At 48.3% G+C, this 14,870-nt stretch overlaps 5 protein-coding genes; 3 read left to right on the top strand and 2 right to left on the bottom strand.

Annotated features, from left to right (window-relative positions):
• Positions 1-245: 245 nt before the first annotated feature.
• CNAG_04907 lies at positions 246-2,842 on the top strand. Of its 2 annotated transcripts, none has more exons than XM_012196517.1 (2): positions 246-461; positions 515-2,842. In XM_012196517.1, exon 2 carries the CDS (start codon positions 536-538, stop codon positions 2,672-2,674), a length of 2,139 nt encoding a protein of 712 aa, XP_012051907.1. In that variant the 5' UTR covers positions 246-461; positions 515-535; the 3' UTR covers positions 2,675-2,842. The 2 variants fall into 2 exon arrangements, with proteins under 2 accessions (XP_012051907.1, XP_012052291.1); XM_012196901.1 differs by having other exon boundaries at positions 246-393; positions 751-2,842.
• CNAG_04906 (26S protease regulatory subunit 10B) lies at positions 2,799-6,871 on the bottom strand. XM_012196900.1 has 9 exons: positions 4,500-6,871; positions 4,407-4,449; positions 4,239-4,358; positions 3,912-4,186; positions 3,720-3,845; positions 3,472-3,642; positions 3,140-3,409; positions 2,967-3,070; positions 2,799-2,907 (listed from the first exon to the last, which is right to left on the bottom strand). The coding sequence occupies exons 1-9, from the start codon at positions 4,587-4,589 to the stop codon at positions 2,889-2,891; spliced, it is 1,218 nt and encodes a 405-aa protein (XP_012052290.1). The 5' UTR covers positions 4,590-6,871; the 3' UTR covers positions 2,799-2,888.
• CNAG_04905 (tRNA (uracil-5-)-methyltransferase) lies at positions 4,797-7,107 on the top strand. XM_012196518.1 has 3 exons: positions 4,797-5,249; positions 5,307-6,463; positions 6,535-7,107. The coding sequence occupies exons 1-3, from the start codon at positions 4,838-4,840 to the stop codon at positions 6,805-6,807; spliced, it is 1,842 nt and encodes a 613-aa protein (XP_012051908.1). The 5' UTR covers positions 4,797-4,837; the 3' UTR covers positions 6,808-7,107.
• Positions 6,884-8,107, bottom strand: CNAG_07842 (hypothetical protein). XM_012196519.1 has 5 exons: positions 7,924-8,107; positions 7,741-7,832; positions 7,460-7,660; positions 7,248-7,327; positions 6,884-7,147 (listed from the first exon to the last, which is right to left on the bottom strand). Coding segments are annotated over exons 1-5 (453 nt in total). The 5' UTR covers positions 7,926-8,107; the 3' UTR covers positions 6,884-7,069.
• A 165-nt stretch (positions 8,108-8,272) lies between these two features.
• On the top strand, positions 8,273-14,526 carry CNAG_04904 (clathrin heavy chain). XM_012196899.1 has 14 exons: positions 8,273-8,759; positions 8,811-8,983; positions 9,024-9,645; positions 9,685-10,797; positions 10,850-12,552; positions 12,607-12,717; positions 12,775-12,826; positions 12,876-12,916; positions 12,966-13,035; positions 13,090-13,226; positions 13,278-13,580; positions 13,637-13,843; positions 13,897-14,093; positions 14,144-14,526. Exons 1-14 carry the CDS (start codon positions 8,504-8,506, stop codon positions 14,211-14,213), a joined length of 5,055 nt encoding a protein of 1,684 aa, XP_012052289.1. The 5' UTR covers positions 8,273-8,503; the 3' UTR covers positions 14,214-14,526.
• Positions 14,527-14,870: the final 344 nt, after the last annotated feature.

Raw genomic sequence — 14,870 nt, forward strand, 5'->3', positions numbered from 1 at the left:
CATGTGAAAGAGCTTTTAGATGCTGTGGTGAAAAAAGCCTTAGATGCTGCGGATTTTGACAGAGGCAGAAAACATGACAATAACAGGCAGCAGGCTCGTATCCTTCGTTGTGTGCTGAGAGCGTCCTAATCATTGTAATTAACGTTACTTATTTGGCACTTGTTGGCCGGCCGTCGTTGTCCGTCGGCGAACTCCGATGCCGAGGTTGAGCGATACTACTGCTGTAAGAGAATCTCACGCTCATTCTCTGTTCTCCATCAACTTGTCCTCTTCTTGCTTTTGTCGTTTGCCTGGATACCTTGTACACCATTCCGCATCTCAGTCGCTCCTCCCTTGAATCTTCAATTCCCATTACCGGATTTCTTTTCCTGCGTTGTGCAACGGTGTACGAGTGTAAGCCTTATTTACTCTTCGTCTGTCTTGTGTAACGGAACGCACAAGTGTGTACCTTGCGCTGTGCAGTAAGCTTCATCCCATCGCCAAACATGGATATTGTATTTAACGCGCCCAATAGCCTGTCGTTCAAACGCTGTACATGTCTATCCCTCCAACGACATCAAATTCTCCTTTCCACGCCGCCCCGCTGATCAACAAGATCAAAGCTCGCACCCGTATTTTACGGCGCAAGAAGCCTGAGTTTCAATATTCCAACAACATTTCTTCATCATCTACCTCGCAATCCATTTCTGGGGAAAGAAGAGGAAGAAGTGAAGCAGAAGAGAATTTGACTGATTGGACTATTGTGCCCAGGTCAGAACTTGAAGTCGTACCGCAACTCGAGCAATTCGATAACGCCAACCCATCCCTTCCTACAGTTTTGAAAGCTATCGATCTTATCAAGCCACGCAAAGATACCGTGGATAATCAAGACTCTTATGAAAAGATGCCAACCGCACCTCTGAAAATTGTTTATTCCTCCACTCGCCGGACTCCTATCAAATCCCGGACCTACGACACTTTTGTAACCCCATCTCTTGTACCTGCGGCGTCAAACTCGGCATCCAACTATCACGTACCCAGCCCGAGCGTACAAGGTTCTATTCCCATTCCTAACGTAATAACTACACCTTTTCGTCGTCCTCGTCTCACTCTGGGCATCCCAGAATCCCCATCCATCATTCTGACGCCTCCTGACGACGAATGCTCAAGCGACGAGCTACCAAGCCAGACCGTGAAACGTAAATCTCACACTCTCCTCCTGCATTCCCCTTCTCGCCCTTATTCGGACGTGCTTTTGAGCTCTCTTGAACGGTTCTTGCAAGTGGTAGTACTGGTATTGAGACTAATTGGCGGGGCTATGGATGGGTCCGTATCTGCTTTGGAGGTGACAAGAAGATTGATCCAGAAAGTTGTGGCTGCTCAAAGAGCAGTGGGGGTTCCCAAGACCACGCGGATTGAGTATGTGCAGACCCCTGAAGAACATCCCTTTATCCCCGGCAGCTATCCCTGCACCGGCCGCGCTCCTCATCTCGCTACTTTCCGCTTCCGCGTCGATCTTGCTGATTACCCTCTCATTCTGTTTCGCATAACAGACCATCTCGATCCGCTTTTAGCCTGTCGGCTTAATAAGCTATGCTATGATCGGTATGTTGGGTTAATTTATCGGTGTTTGGTAGTCAAAGGAGGTTTGGTTGATGGGTTACTTAAAGGGCTTGCTAGGACAAAAATAGAGGATGAAGATGAGATTGGGGTTAGGGATGGGAAAAAGACGAAAGTGAAAGCAATGATGACGGCCGAGAAAATCAGTATAAGGGATGCGCAGGGCATGAGAGAGCTGGTTCAAGTCCTCGAGGAATGGAAGGATCGCCATAACCATGGCCAACCATCAAGCAACACGAAACCGCTTTTCGGAAATGTCAAGACTGCCCATTTCAGCAAACAACTGATCAGCGACATCGCCCTCAACCAAGCAAGCTCTAGCTCCAATGGGTTGCGATCGGCCCAAGCAATCAAGGACTACTGGACACCACTCATCAAGGCCTTTTTCACTTACATAGGGTCCGGATCCAGAGACGGCCCTAATCTAGGAAGCGTATCCCTTTGCTTCGATCTGACGAACTCGTCAGACATTTACCGACGGCATGGAACCTACGACTTGACGGATACAGGAACCCCCTGCGCAGTGGATATGTTGTGCTCTGCAGCGATAGACTCGGTGTCAGCAACAAAGGCCAAAGCGATGGAAGTAAAATTACATCTGACATTCGATCTTTTTGTGCCTATCCCAATTATCTCTTTTTCTCGCACACTCTCTCTCCTCTACGATCTCTTTTCCTTGTCTTCTTCATCTTCTTTTTCCTCAGTTTCATCCCGGATCCCTCCTGTTTCGTCTAAACATCATGGCCCGACGTTCGCGAACACATTTATAATCATATACGATCTCGACGTCTCTGGACGTGTCGGCCCGAGACAATACATCCGACCCATGTGGCTTCATTTTTGTATCGCTTGGAATTGTTATCATCTATCAAACAGTGGCAGTAATAACGGGGCCGGGGTAATGATTAGGTACGTTGTGCCTCGACGAACGAAATTCCATCAATCACTAGAAACATTCTGGGAAGATGAAGGCAAAGGACGATGGGCGCAGGAGAGGTGGGAAGCATTCAAGAAATGTTTGATCACGCGTACCAAGAGTACCAGGCAAATGGAGATGCGGTGTGGCTGTAAATGAAGTAGAAGTGATGTTTATTATTCCATATGGCTGCAGCCATGTTGATCACATTATTACCCCACCACCTCCGTCATTCTTAAAGTATCGTGTTGCCGTGTCCTCTTGTAGTTTTCGATTCGATGGTCGATAATCGATATTACATGTATGAATGCATCACGCATTGGGCCACCTCCTACATTTCCAAAACTATTCTATGGATGTCCACAGGTCCAGCTTATATAGCAGTATAATCCCTTTAACATCAAATGAGCATTCAAGATAATAAATCGGTATGTAGGTAATTAATACTCACATAGTAGTCTCGTGTTTCTTTGCCTCGTTCAGTTTCCTCACAGCCTTCATAAAGTCTTCTTGAACCACAGCATCCCTATCATCTCGGATAGCAAACATGCCCGCCTAGAGGAAAAAACCAAAGAACCGTCAAATTCCTGTCCCACTGAGGGGAAAGATAGAAAGACGACTTACCTCAGTACAGACATTCCTCAAATCAGCACCATTAAACCCATCACTCAATTTCACAATTGCCTCATAATCGATATCCCCACTCTTGTTCACCTTTTTCGCGTGAATTTTTAAAATCTCCAATCGACCTTGCTCGTTAGGAAGGGGAATCTCAATCTTTCGATCGAGACGGCCGGGACGCAGGAGAGCGGGGTCAAGCGTGTCAGGGCGGTTGGTGGCCATGATAATTTTGGTGCGACCAAGGGAGTCGAAGCCGTCCATTTGATTAAGAAGCTAAGATTGAAAGGGCAGGTTAATAAGATGGGTAGGAGGAGAAGGTGTGAGACTGGACTCACTTCCATAAGTGTACGTTGGATCTCTCGATCCGCACTTGTTCCTTGTGAGAACCTCCTCCCTCCGATAGCATCGATTTCGTCCATAAATATGACGCATGGTTCGTGTTCTCTGGCATAGGCAAACATTTCTCGGATAAGACGTGCTGATTCACCAATGTACTTGTCGACAATCTACGAGAAAAGAAGGGGAGGGTTAGCATTGTGCATTGGTGGTGATGAGGAAGCAATAGCATGGGTGGGAGACGTACGGCTGAGGAGACGACTTTTAAAAAGTTGGTATTCAGAGTAGCGGCTACAGCTCTTGCGAGGAGTGTCTTTCCTGTACCAGGAGGACCGTAAAGCAACACACCTTTGGGCGGGTTGATACCCACTCGCTACCATTAAATCAGTTCAGCCATCGCTTCTTTTGCCAGCCGAAAAAAAGGTAGGGATGTACACACCTCGAACAATTCGGGGTTCATCAAAGGCAACTCGATAACCTCTCTCAATTCTCTCACTTGTTCGCCTAAACCACCGATGCCGGCAAAAGTAGCCGATCCGGGATCTTCAAGAGACATGTTGTAAACCATAGGATCGACTTCACGGGGGAGGATACGCATGATAGTGAGGGTTGTCATGTCGAGAGAGACTCGAGTAGTAGGTTTGAGCTTGTGGGCAGGTAAAGTGGGTCGGTAGGAGACGACGTATCGGGGTCCAGAAGATGCCTTGACGATGACTGTGGGTAGATTAGTATCGGTGTGAGGTTGTGTGGGCAAAATTAAGCATACATCGTTCATCGTCAAGCTGCTTCAATACCTCACCGATGATTTGACCGACACTTTGAAGCGCCTTGATGTCATCTTCTGTCTTGTCATAGTCATTTCCAAGAGTCCGGATATTTAAGCGAACTGTTTCATTGCATTAGCGATGGATGGGCAACAGGATGCTTAACACACCATTCTTGAGCTGCTCAGACATTCGGCTGTGCTCCTTGACTTTCTATAATGGCGTTAATACTCCGCGAACAGCAAATGATCTGCTTGACTCACATCGCGGTAAGCGTTGATCGCCTGGTACTTTTCCGGGGCCATTCCCTGAGGAGCGACTACTTGTTGCGATGTTGATCCTTCGGCTGACATTGTTAACGGGCAGTGCTTGGGGATATAGTGACAATTGGAGGAAGATAGATATGTGTATTTTGGTGGAAAGAGAAGATAGCGACTTAGGCGCAGCGGAGAGTGACGCGGCCTGGTTAAAGTGATAATTAAGGTCAAACTAATATTTAATTAACATATAAATAACTAATCGCCTCCACCAAAAATTCACAAACGTCTTGGAAGGGATTGGCCGGTTTGTTTACAGAAAGTTGCAAGCTGCGACGAGATAAATGTTGAAAAGTCTTATCCCAAGGCGTCTCATATCCACAGTAACTCGTATTAGAACATTCACAATGACCACCAGCCCCATCCGCTCTCCTCCCGCAAAGCGTCTCAAACAGGAACTGCCTGCAGACTTTACACACGTCACAGAGGCTCCCGTCAATGCTCTCTTTGCAGAACCGTCAAAGCCTCAGCAACAGCCCAAGAAACAGACAAAGAGAGACAAGCGAAAGGGAAGGAAGCCCTTGCCTGAACCATTCTCTCCGGCAGATGTCATGTGGCATGATGTCCGTGATTTCCTCGGATCTAACTATGTCGACGAGTTGTTGGCTAAGAAGGATGGGAGTGAATGGGAGGCGCCGAGCGAGTTGGGTAGTTTTGCGGTTGTCGAGTTGACTGCCGGTGCTTTTACTGTTTCGGGTGGGGTTTATCTCTCTTTCACCCTATATAAAATCAATCCACTAATTTTTAAGGCAGGCGAATCTCTGTCGTTATTCCAATCCGGCGATAAGAAATGGGCCATCATCACCCCCTTTGCCCACCCTGGCGACCGTATCCGTGCCAAAATCTACAAACATGACCGTCTCCATTGCCTCGCAGACCTCGTCGAAATCCTGGAATACAGCGATACTTACCGAGGCGGTGAAGGCGACAGGCGGGTCAACCCGGATGCGGGTTGCAAGTACTTTGGAGAATGCGGCGGATGTCAACTTCAACCTGTACCTTATCACCTCCAACTCCAACATAAACTACGCACCGTCCAACTTGCATATGAACGATTCTCCACTTTACCATCTTCTCTAGTACCTACCATCTTACCCACCATCGGTTCCCCTAAACAGTGGGGATACCGTACCAAAATTACCCCACATTTTGATGCCCCTCCTAAATGGGCAAAGGAAAAGCTCGCCAAGCTTCAGGCGGAAGCAGCCTCTACTGGGGAAGAAGAAGCGCTCAACGCGGAGAATGAGGCAAGGGAAGGATGGGAGTGCAGAGTCGGGTTTGAACGTAAAGGTAAACCCGGTGTGATGGATATCGAAGAATGTCCTATCGCCACGCCCGTACTTAATACCCAACTCACCCTCTCTCGTGCCCAAGTCAAATCTAGCATCATGTCCTACAAAAAGGGCGCCACCATCCTCTTACGTGATGCCCTTCCCGAACCTAAGCCTTTGCCCACAGCGGAGAACCCGTGGAACGTACAAGAAGCGGGCGAGGAGGAACATGTAGCAGTGACGGATCACAAGGCGCAAGTGTATGAACGCGTAGGACCATGGTTGTTCACCTTCACAGCGGGGAGTTTCTTCCAGAACAATAACTCAATTCTCATCCCACTCACTACATACGTCCAAGAAGCCATCTTCCCCTCCAATCCCAACCCCCACAACACCCGCCCGACTCACCTCGTAGACACTTACTGCGGCTCCGGTTTATTCGGCATCACCCTCTCCCCATCATTCACCGCGGTCGCTGGGGTGGAGATTTCCTCGCTCAGTATAGAAGCAGCGAGGAGAAATGCGGAGATGAATGGGTTAAAGGATAAGACGACGTGGTTGTGTGGGAAAGCGGAGGATATATTTGGAGGGTTGGCCGAGCAGGGTTTTGCGGGAGGACATTCTTGTGTCGTCGTTGACGTAAGTCCCCTCCTCCTCTCTTTTCTTGCCTCTCTTAAGCAAATGGCAAAGCTTATCCAATGAAAATGCAGCCTCCAAGGAAAGGCTGCGACACTCCCTTCCTCGATCAACTCCTCAACTTCCGACCCCTCACTATCGTCTATGTCTCGTGCAACGTACACACCCAAGCGAGGGATGTGGGTTACCTCGTCCATGAAAGTAACAAGCGTGGACAAGCTAGTGAAGGAAAAGGAGAAGATGTGAAAGAGTGGAAATATACAGTAGAGAGTTTAAGGGGTTTTGACCTTTTCCCGCAGACAGCACATGTGGAAAGTGTAGCTGTGCTGAGGCTTGAGGAGCAATAAGCAATGAGTGGTTAGTGGCTTGTCGCTAATAAAGGAACGCGTGAAGGTGGAAGAGAGAGGGAAAAGGATGACGTAGCAGCAGTGTACATACATCTCTTGGTCTTGCATATTCACATATCGACGTCTACATTTTCTTACGTATCCAGAATCTCATGTCTTCAGACATGTAAGGTAATGCTCGTCATTTATCATCTACATCTCAGCCTAATTCAGCCCACTTTCACTCCTCGTAAAAACCTTTGGGCTTTCGGTTGAACATTCACTAATGTGATCCTTTGATAGCGCCAGCTACGATCCCAGCGATAATAAGGACCAACAACAATCCTATCGCGATCGTCCACTGGTCGATTGTTGTTAGGTCAATAGGTCAAGGTCAGATCAGACAGAAGATATACAGCAAGAGAGGATGGTGGAAGAGGGGGAGAGAAGAGGAGACGCACTTTCTTGTTTTTCCACCAGAATTTTCGGCGAGTGGTCGTTGCTTGCGTTTTAAACGTTTGAGCATGTATCGAAAGATCATCTAAATCCGAAAATGAGGGTGTTAGGGCACCGTCATCCATTAACCTTTCTAAACTTTCTCTTAACCCATCCATTTCTATGGCCTCTTTTACACCATTTTCATTTTCATTATCAGAAGCAACAAACGACGTACGAGTCCGCTGATCAAGGTGTTCCAGCCTTTCCCCTCTCTCAGTGAGGGACTCTATATTGTTGTGGATGATCGTTTTAGTTTCTTCGAGTTGGGTGTTTATGGAAGCGATTTTGGCACTTTGAGAATCAACTTGCCCTTGTTGCCTGTGCCGATTGGGGGTGTTAACTTGATCTTGGGTCTGATTACGTTGACCAAATCGTTCTACAAGGATGGAAGCGTCAATGTCATCATAACCAATAGCTTGAACGTCATTGTAACTTAGGAAGGGGTTCTCAACGTACCAACAACCGTGGGACCTTGGCTGAGACTACCAGATTGTGGCCGGCCGTATGAGTATGTCGGGGGCTGTACAGAAGGCGAGTATGGTTCTGCCCTTTTGAATCTATCAGCGACTGAGCCTGATGTAGGTGGCAAAAGACACTCGCTCGATATGCGAGGTTGGGGGAGGGTAGGGAGGTACGTACATGTTTCGCAATGGGACGTCTCAGTCGTCACAGAAAAAAGAAACACAACAAGAATGAAGTGCTAGAGTTTCTACCTCTCAGAGGTTTGTTCGACAGTACATCATGTAAGCCTGATGAAGTCCTTTATGCAACCCCTTCCTTTATCCCTTTATCACTCGCAAGGAGGCATTAGCCAAAATGTTCGGATTTTCTCTATATTAATGATTCATACAGGTTGAGTTATTGCCGTTCAGACTGAACAGTCGGTAAATGCTGTAATTAAAAAAAAAGAAACAGTGCCGACAATCTGTGCGACGTTAGAAGGCAGGCGCGTGTCGAAGCGCCTCGGGGGGTAAAGGCCGATAAACCCGCCACGTGGCTCTGTGCGTCGTCATCACGCACCGCGTCCGGGCGCTCGGGCCTCCTCTCTCACTGTCAGCAACCAGCCAACCCATCCAACTACCATCCCCCTACCATTTCATAGTCTAGAACTGCCGGCTGACTCATCCTCTTTCCTCCCTTCTTCCTTTTGCCACCCACACCCAACACAGCGGCACGACACTACTCTAGAATCCCCAAGAACACAGACATCAGCTTCACCATGGCAGCGCCAGAGAAGCCCATCGTGTTCACTGAACACCTGCAACTCACAGCCCTCGGCATCCAACCCACCTCCATCTCCTTCCAAACACTAACGCTCGAATCAGATGCCTGGATCTGTGTCAGAGAAACTGGCGATACACCTCAGGTCGTCATTGTGAACTTGAACGATGCTGGTGATGTCGTTAGGAGGCCTATCACGGCTGATTCGGCTATCATGAACCCCAGAGCAAACGAGAAGATCTTGGCCCTTAAGGGTGAGTTAGCTAGCCAAATGAAAGAGAAATGAGCGGCTGACGCGTGTACAGCTGGTCGACAGCTCCAAGTGTTCAACCTCGGGGCCAAAGCTAAGCTTGGTACCCACCTTATGAACGACGATGTGACTTTCTGGACCTGGATCAACGATACTACTTTGGGTATTGTGACAGAGCGGGAAGTGTACCACTGGAAGGTTATGGATGGTCAGGCGGCTCCTACCAAGGTGAGTTGAGACTAAATCTTCACGCGCTAACTAGCGACAGGTGTTTGACCGACACGCCAACCTCACTGCCAACCAAATTATCAACTATAGAATATCACACGACGAAAAATGGCTCGTCCTTGTGGGTATCTCTTCTAACCCCAACGCCGGCCAACCCGGTGAGAATGGTTTCAAGATCAAGGGTGCCATGCAACTCTACTCTATCGAGAGAGGCGTTTCACAACCCATCGAAGGTCACGCCGCTACATTCGCTTCCATCAAGCTAGACGGTGCTCCCAACCCTACAAAACTGTTTGCCTTTGCAGTTAGAACTGCTGCTGGTGCCAAGTTGCACATTGTTGAGATTGGTCACCAGGCACCTAACCCTCCTTTCCAGAAGAAGGCTGTCGACGTGTTTTTCCCTGCCGAGGCTCTGAACGACTTTCCCGTCTCTTTGCAAATCTCCCAGAAGCACGGTATTCTCTACCTCGTCACGAAGTTCGGATTCATTCACCTTTATGAAATTGAAACCGGTCAGTGTATCTACATGAACAGAATTTCCGGCGAGACCATTTTCACTACCGCCGAATACGAGACATTGTCAGGAATCATCGGAGTCAACAGGAAGGGTCAGGTTTTGAGTGTTAGTGTGGACGAGCAAACTGTCGTGCCCTACATCCAACGTGAGTTCATCTTTTTCTAGGACTCTGCTGACAATGCAGAAACTCTCAACAACCCGGAGCTCGCTATCAAGCTTGCTACTCGTGCGGGTCTCCCTGGGGCGGACGGTATGATTCAACAGCAATATCAAGTCTACATCCAGAACGGCCAGTACGGCGAGGCTGCCAAGGTTGCCGCCAACTCTCCTCGTGGGTTGTTACGTACCCCTCAAACAATCGAGACTCTCAAGAATCTTCCCGCTGTTCCTGGTACCCTTACTCCCATTTTGCAGTACTTTGGTATCTTGCTCGAGAAGGGAGAGCTCAACAAGTACGAATCTCTTGAGCTTGCCCGTCCTGTTGTCCAGCAAGGCAAGAAGCAGCTCCTTGAAAAGTGGCTCAAGGAGAACAAGCTCGAGAGTAGTGAGGAGCTCGGTGACCTGTGTCGAATGGCCGATATGAACCTCGCTCTATCTGTCTACCTTCGCGCCAACGTTCCTAACAAGGTCGTCGCCTGTTTCGCCGAGCTCGGGCAATTTGACAAGATTGTTCTCTACTCCAAAAAGGTTGGCTACACTCCTGACTATGCTCAGCTTCTCCAGCACCTTGTGCGTATCAACCCCGACAAAGGTGCCGAGTTTGCTACCCAGCTCGTCAATGATGAGAACGGTCCTCTCGTTGACCTTGACCGAATCGTCGACATCTTCATGTCTCAGAACATGCTCCAACAAGCTACTTCCATCCTCCTCGACGCTCTCAAGGACAACAAGCCTGAGCAGGGTCCTCTCCAAACAAGGTTACTTGAGATGAATTTGATGAGCGCTCCTCAGGTCGCGGACGCCATTTTGGGCAATGAAATGTTCACCCACTACGACCGGCCTAGGATTGCGAACCTTGCCGAGAAGGCGGGTCTTGTGCAGAGGGCTTTAGAGCATTACGAGGATATCAATGATATCAAGAGGGTTGTTGTACACACCAACTTGTTCAAGCCCGAGTGGCTGGTGGACTACTTTGGACGACTGACAGTCGAGCAGAGTTTTGCTTGTTTGCAAGAGATGCTGAGGACCAACTTGAGGCAAAACTTGCCGATCGTCGTGCAGATCGCTACCAAGTACTCCGATTTGCTTGGTTCTGTCAAGCTCATCGAATTGTTTGAACAGTTCAAGAGCTCTGACGGTAAGTCATCCGGCTGGAGGTTGATATTGAATAAGCGGCTGACACAGAAAAGGTCTGTACTACTATCTCGGTTCCATTGTCAACCTCAGCGAAGACCCCGAGGTTCACTTTAAGTACATTCAAGCGGCTACCCGTACCGGCCAAATCCGTGAGGTCGAGCGTATCTGCCGAGAGTCCAACTTTTACAATCCCGAAAAAGTCAAGAACTTCCTCAAGGAGGCCCGTCTCGACGACCAACTCCCTCTTATTATTGTCTGCGACAGATTTGATTTTGTACATGACTTGGTTCTTTACCTTTACCAGAACGGTTTGACCAACTTTATCGAGATTTATGTCCAGCGAGTCAATTCCGCCAGAACCCCTCAGGTTATCGGCGGATTGTTGGACGTTGACTGCGATGAGACAACCGTAAAGAACTTGTTGATGAGTGTTACCGGCACTTTCCCCATTGACGATTTGGTGGATGAAGTCGAGAAGCGAAACCGGCTCAAGCTCATCTTGCCTTGGCTCAACAACAAGGTTGAGCAGGGTTCTACCGACCATGCAGTTTACAACGCCATTGCCAAAATCTCTATTGACTCAAACAACAACCCCGAAAAGTTCCTCAAGGAGAACAACCTTTATGACCCCGCCATCGTCGGCAAGTACTGCGAGAAGCGAGACCCTTACCTCGCCTACATCGCTTACGCCAAGGGCTTCTGTGATGACGAGCTCATCAATATTACCAACGAAAATCAAATGTACAAGCACCAGGCTCGATACCTGGTTAAGCGACGCGACGTCGACCTCTGGACACAAGTCCTCAACCCCGAATCTATCCACCGCCGTGCCCTTATCGACCAGATCATTGCCACTGCCATCCCCGAGAGTGTTGATCCTGATGATGTGTCCGTCACTGTCAAGGCATTTATGCACATGGAACTTCACGGTCCTCTGCTTGAATTGCTCGAAAAGATCATTATTGAACCATCACCTTTCAGCGACAACCGCTCTTTGCAGAGCTTGATGTTCCTCACCGCCATCAAGAACGACAAAGGCAAAGTCATGGGTTATATCAACAGGCTTTCGGGATACGACGTCGAGACTATCGCCAAAGTCGCTACCGAGGCCGGTCTTTACGAGGAGGCGTTTACAATTTACCAAAAGCACGACATGCACGCCGAGGCAATGAGCGTCCTTGTTGAACACATGGCTTCCATCGACCGGGGCTTCGCCTATGCCAACAAGATCAACGAGCCTGCTGTTTGGAGCAGACTCGGTAAAGCTCAACTTGACGGTTTGCGTGTCAAGGAGGCTATTGACTCATACATCAAGGCTGATGATCCATCCAACTTTGAGGAAGTTATTGAGATTGCCAACCGGGCTGGCAAGCATGATGACCTGGTGCGATACCTCCAGATGGCTAGGAAGACTGCCCGCGAGCCCAAGATTGACACTGAGCTCGCTTACGCCTACGCCAAGACTGACCGATTGCACGATATGGAAGAGTTCCTCGGTATGACTAATGTCGCCGACGTCTTGCAGGTTGGTGAAAAATGTTTCGATGATGAGCTTTACCAGGCGGCCAAGCTCTTGTTCTCAAGTATCTCAAACTGGGCTAGATTGGCAACCACTTTGATCTACTTGGGCGAGAACCAGGTGGCGGTTGATGCAGCTAGGAAGGCGGGTAACACTCAGGTGTGGAAGCAAGTTAACGCTGCTTGTGTGGATAAGAAAGAGTTTAGGTTGGCGCAGATTTGTGGTTTGAACCTTGTCGTATGTCTCTTTTTCCCTTGGGGATTCGAAGAGTGATATGCTGATGAAACATAGGTTCACGCGGAGGAACTTCCAGCTTTGTTGTCACTTTACGAGAGGAATGGCTACTTTGACGAGATTATTTCTTTGATGGAGGCTGGTTTGGGTTTGGAGAGGGCTCACATGGTGAGACTTTTTTATTCACATGCTGGTGATGGTTCGAATGCTGAATCTTTGTGTTAGGGCATGTTCACAGAACTGAGTGTCTTGTATGCCAAGTACCGACCCGAGAAGCGTGCGTATTCTTAGTGATTGAGGAATGTGAGCTAACATTGGGTCAATAGTCATGGAGCACTTGAAGCTCTTCTGGCAGCGCGTCAACATTGTACGTACATTCTAACCCGAGAATGAGGCCTGCACTAACATTGTTGCAGCCCAAGGTCATCAAGGCCGCCGAACAGGCTCACCTCTGGCCGGAGCTTGTTTTCCTCTACATTGTCTACGGTAAGTTTCCCATCATATTTTAAGGCAGGTGAACATCCTAACGCGCAGATGTAGATGAACCCGACAACGCTTCTTTGGCTATGATGGAGCGACTCGCCGACTGGGACCACGATCAGTTCAAGAAGGTTATTGTCAAGGTTGCCAATATGGAGATTGCCTACCGTGCCGTGTCCTTTTACCTTGCTCGACAAGTACGTCATCTTCACCGGACTTTACAAGCAATGCTAATCCAACATCCACAGCCCACCCTCCTCCCTGACCTTCTTGCTGCCCTTACCCCACGACTTGACCACAGTCGAGTTATCAAGATTCTCCAAACGGAAGACCACCTCCCTCTCGCCAAACCTTACCTCATCGCCACCCAAAAGCTCAACCTAGCCGTCATCAACGAGGCCTACAACGACTTGCTTATTGAAGAGGAAGACCATATCACTTTGAGAAGCAGTTTGGAGACTTATGATGAGTATGATGCAATTAAGTTGGCGAAGAGATTGGAAAAGCACGAGTTGTTGGAGTTCAGGAGAATCGCTGCTTTGCTTTACCGAGTGAGTTACCCTGCCATGGGTTGGGTAACCAAGACCTTAGCTAATATTTGTTCTAGCTCAACTCTTTGTGGGAAGAGTCTATTTCTCTATCGAAGGCCGATAGACTATGGCGAGACGCTCTTGAGACTGCTGCTGCGAGCAAGGACATTGCCGTTTGTGAGGAGCTTGCTGGCTACTTTGTTTCTATTGGCAACAAGGATGCTTTCGCTGCTATCCTCTATGTCTGCTTCGAGTTTGTCCGAGCTGACTTTGTTGAGGAAATGGTACGTCCCCACCCAATCCTGTTTCTTAGCAATCGCTAATCAAGGATGACTAGTCTTGGCGATTCGGCTTGTCAGATTACTCTATGCCTTATAAACTGCAGCAACAGCGAGATCAAGCTACTAAGATTGCGGCGCTTGAAAAGGAGGTCAAGGAACTTAGAACTAAGACCGCTGAGAAGGAGCCGGATAATGAACCGAGTAGCTTGATGGGATCTGGATTGGGTGGGAGATTGATGATTGGCGGACCTTCGTGAGTTGCTTAGCTTTTGTTCCTTCATCCCTGACAAATTGCATGCTTAGGGGCGGACCACCATTCATGGGTAGTATGCCCAATGGAGGTATGATGGCTCAACCCACTGGGTTCTACTAAGTTCAGTCCCATTAATCTCATCCCTTGTTATAACTACTCCTTGATGCGGGCGTTTATCTGGGAGATGTGTGTGATACCAAAAAGGTCTATTTTTCGTCTAGCTTTTGTCTTCTTTTCTTTATGCCTTACGAAAAATGCAAGTAGATATGATCTGAACATACTTTTCTGTCATCCACCGCGGATATCATTATCATCAAGTTAATCTATAATCGCGCCAGTAATATTGGCATAAACCCAACTCATTGCTGTGTCTCGAGCAATCTCCGCGGCCGTCTAGACAAATAAAGCCCATGGCATAGAGAGATTATCTTACAACGTGCCATAATCATACAGTACCTTTTGGTCTGATTTGCCCATGACGTCATATAGTTAATAACCATATCATACTTTGAAGTTTGAAGAGAGAAGAACGTGAACAATGGCCGAAGGCATGTCCAAAAAGACCTTGAGTAGCTTCATACAGAATACAGAAGATGAGGTTGATAGACGGTGTATCTCCCTGCCGATACAGCCATGTGGTTCAACAAGGACAACCAGGAGGTCTAGATCTGCAGAGTATTTATATACCTTTTTAACCGCTCCGTGTTAGAACCGCAGGCACGGCAGCACCTACAAACGTCATCCTGTGTTTTCGCAATTGTATAAAATAAAAACACT

This window comes from Cryptococcus neoformans, chromosome 10, assembly GCF_000149245.1.
Source record: "Cryptococcus neoformans var. grubii H99 chromosome 10, complete sequence".
NCBI classification, from domain to species: domain Eukaryota; kingdom Fungi; phylum Basidiomycota; class Tremellomycetes; order Tremellales; family Cryptococcaceae; genus Cryptococcus; species Cryptococcus neoformans.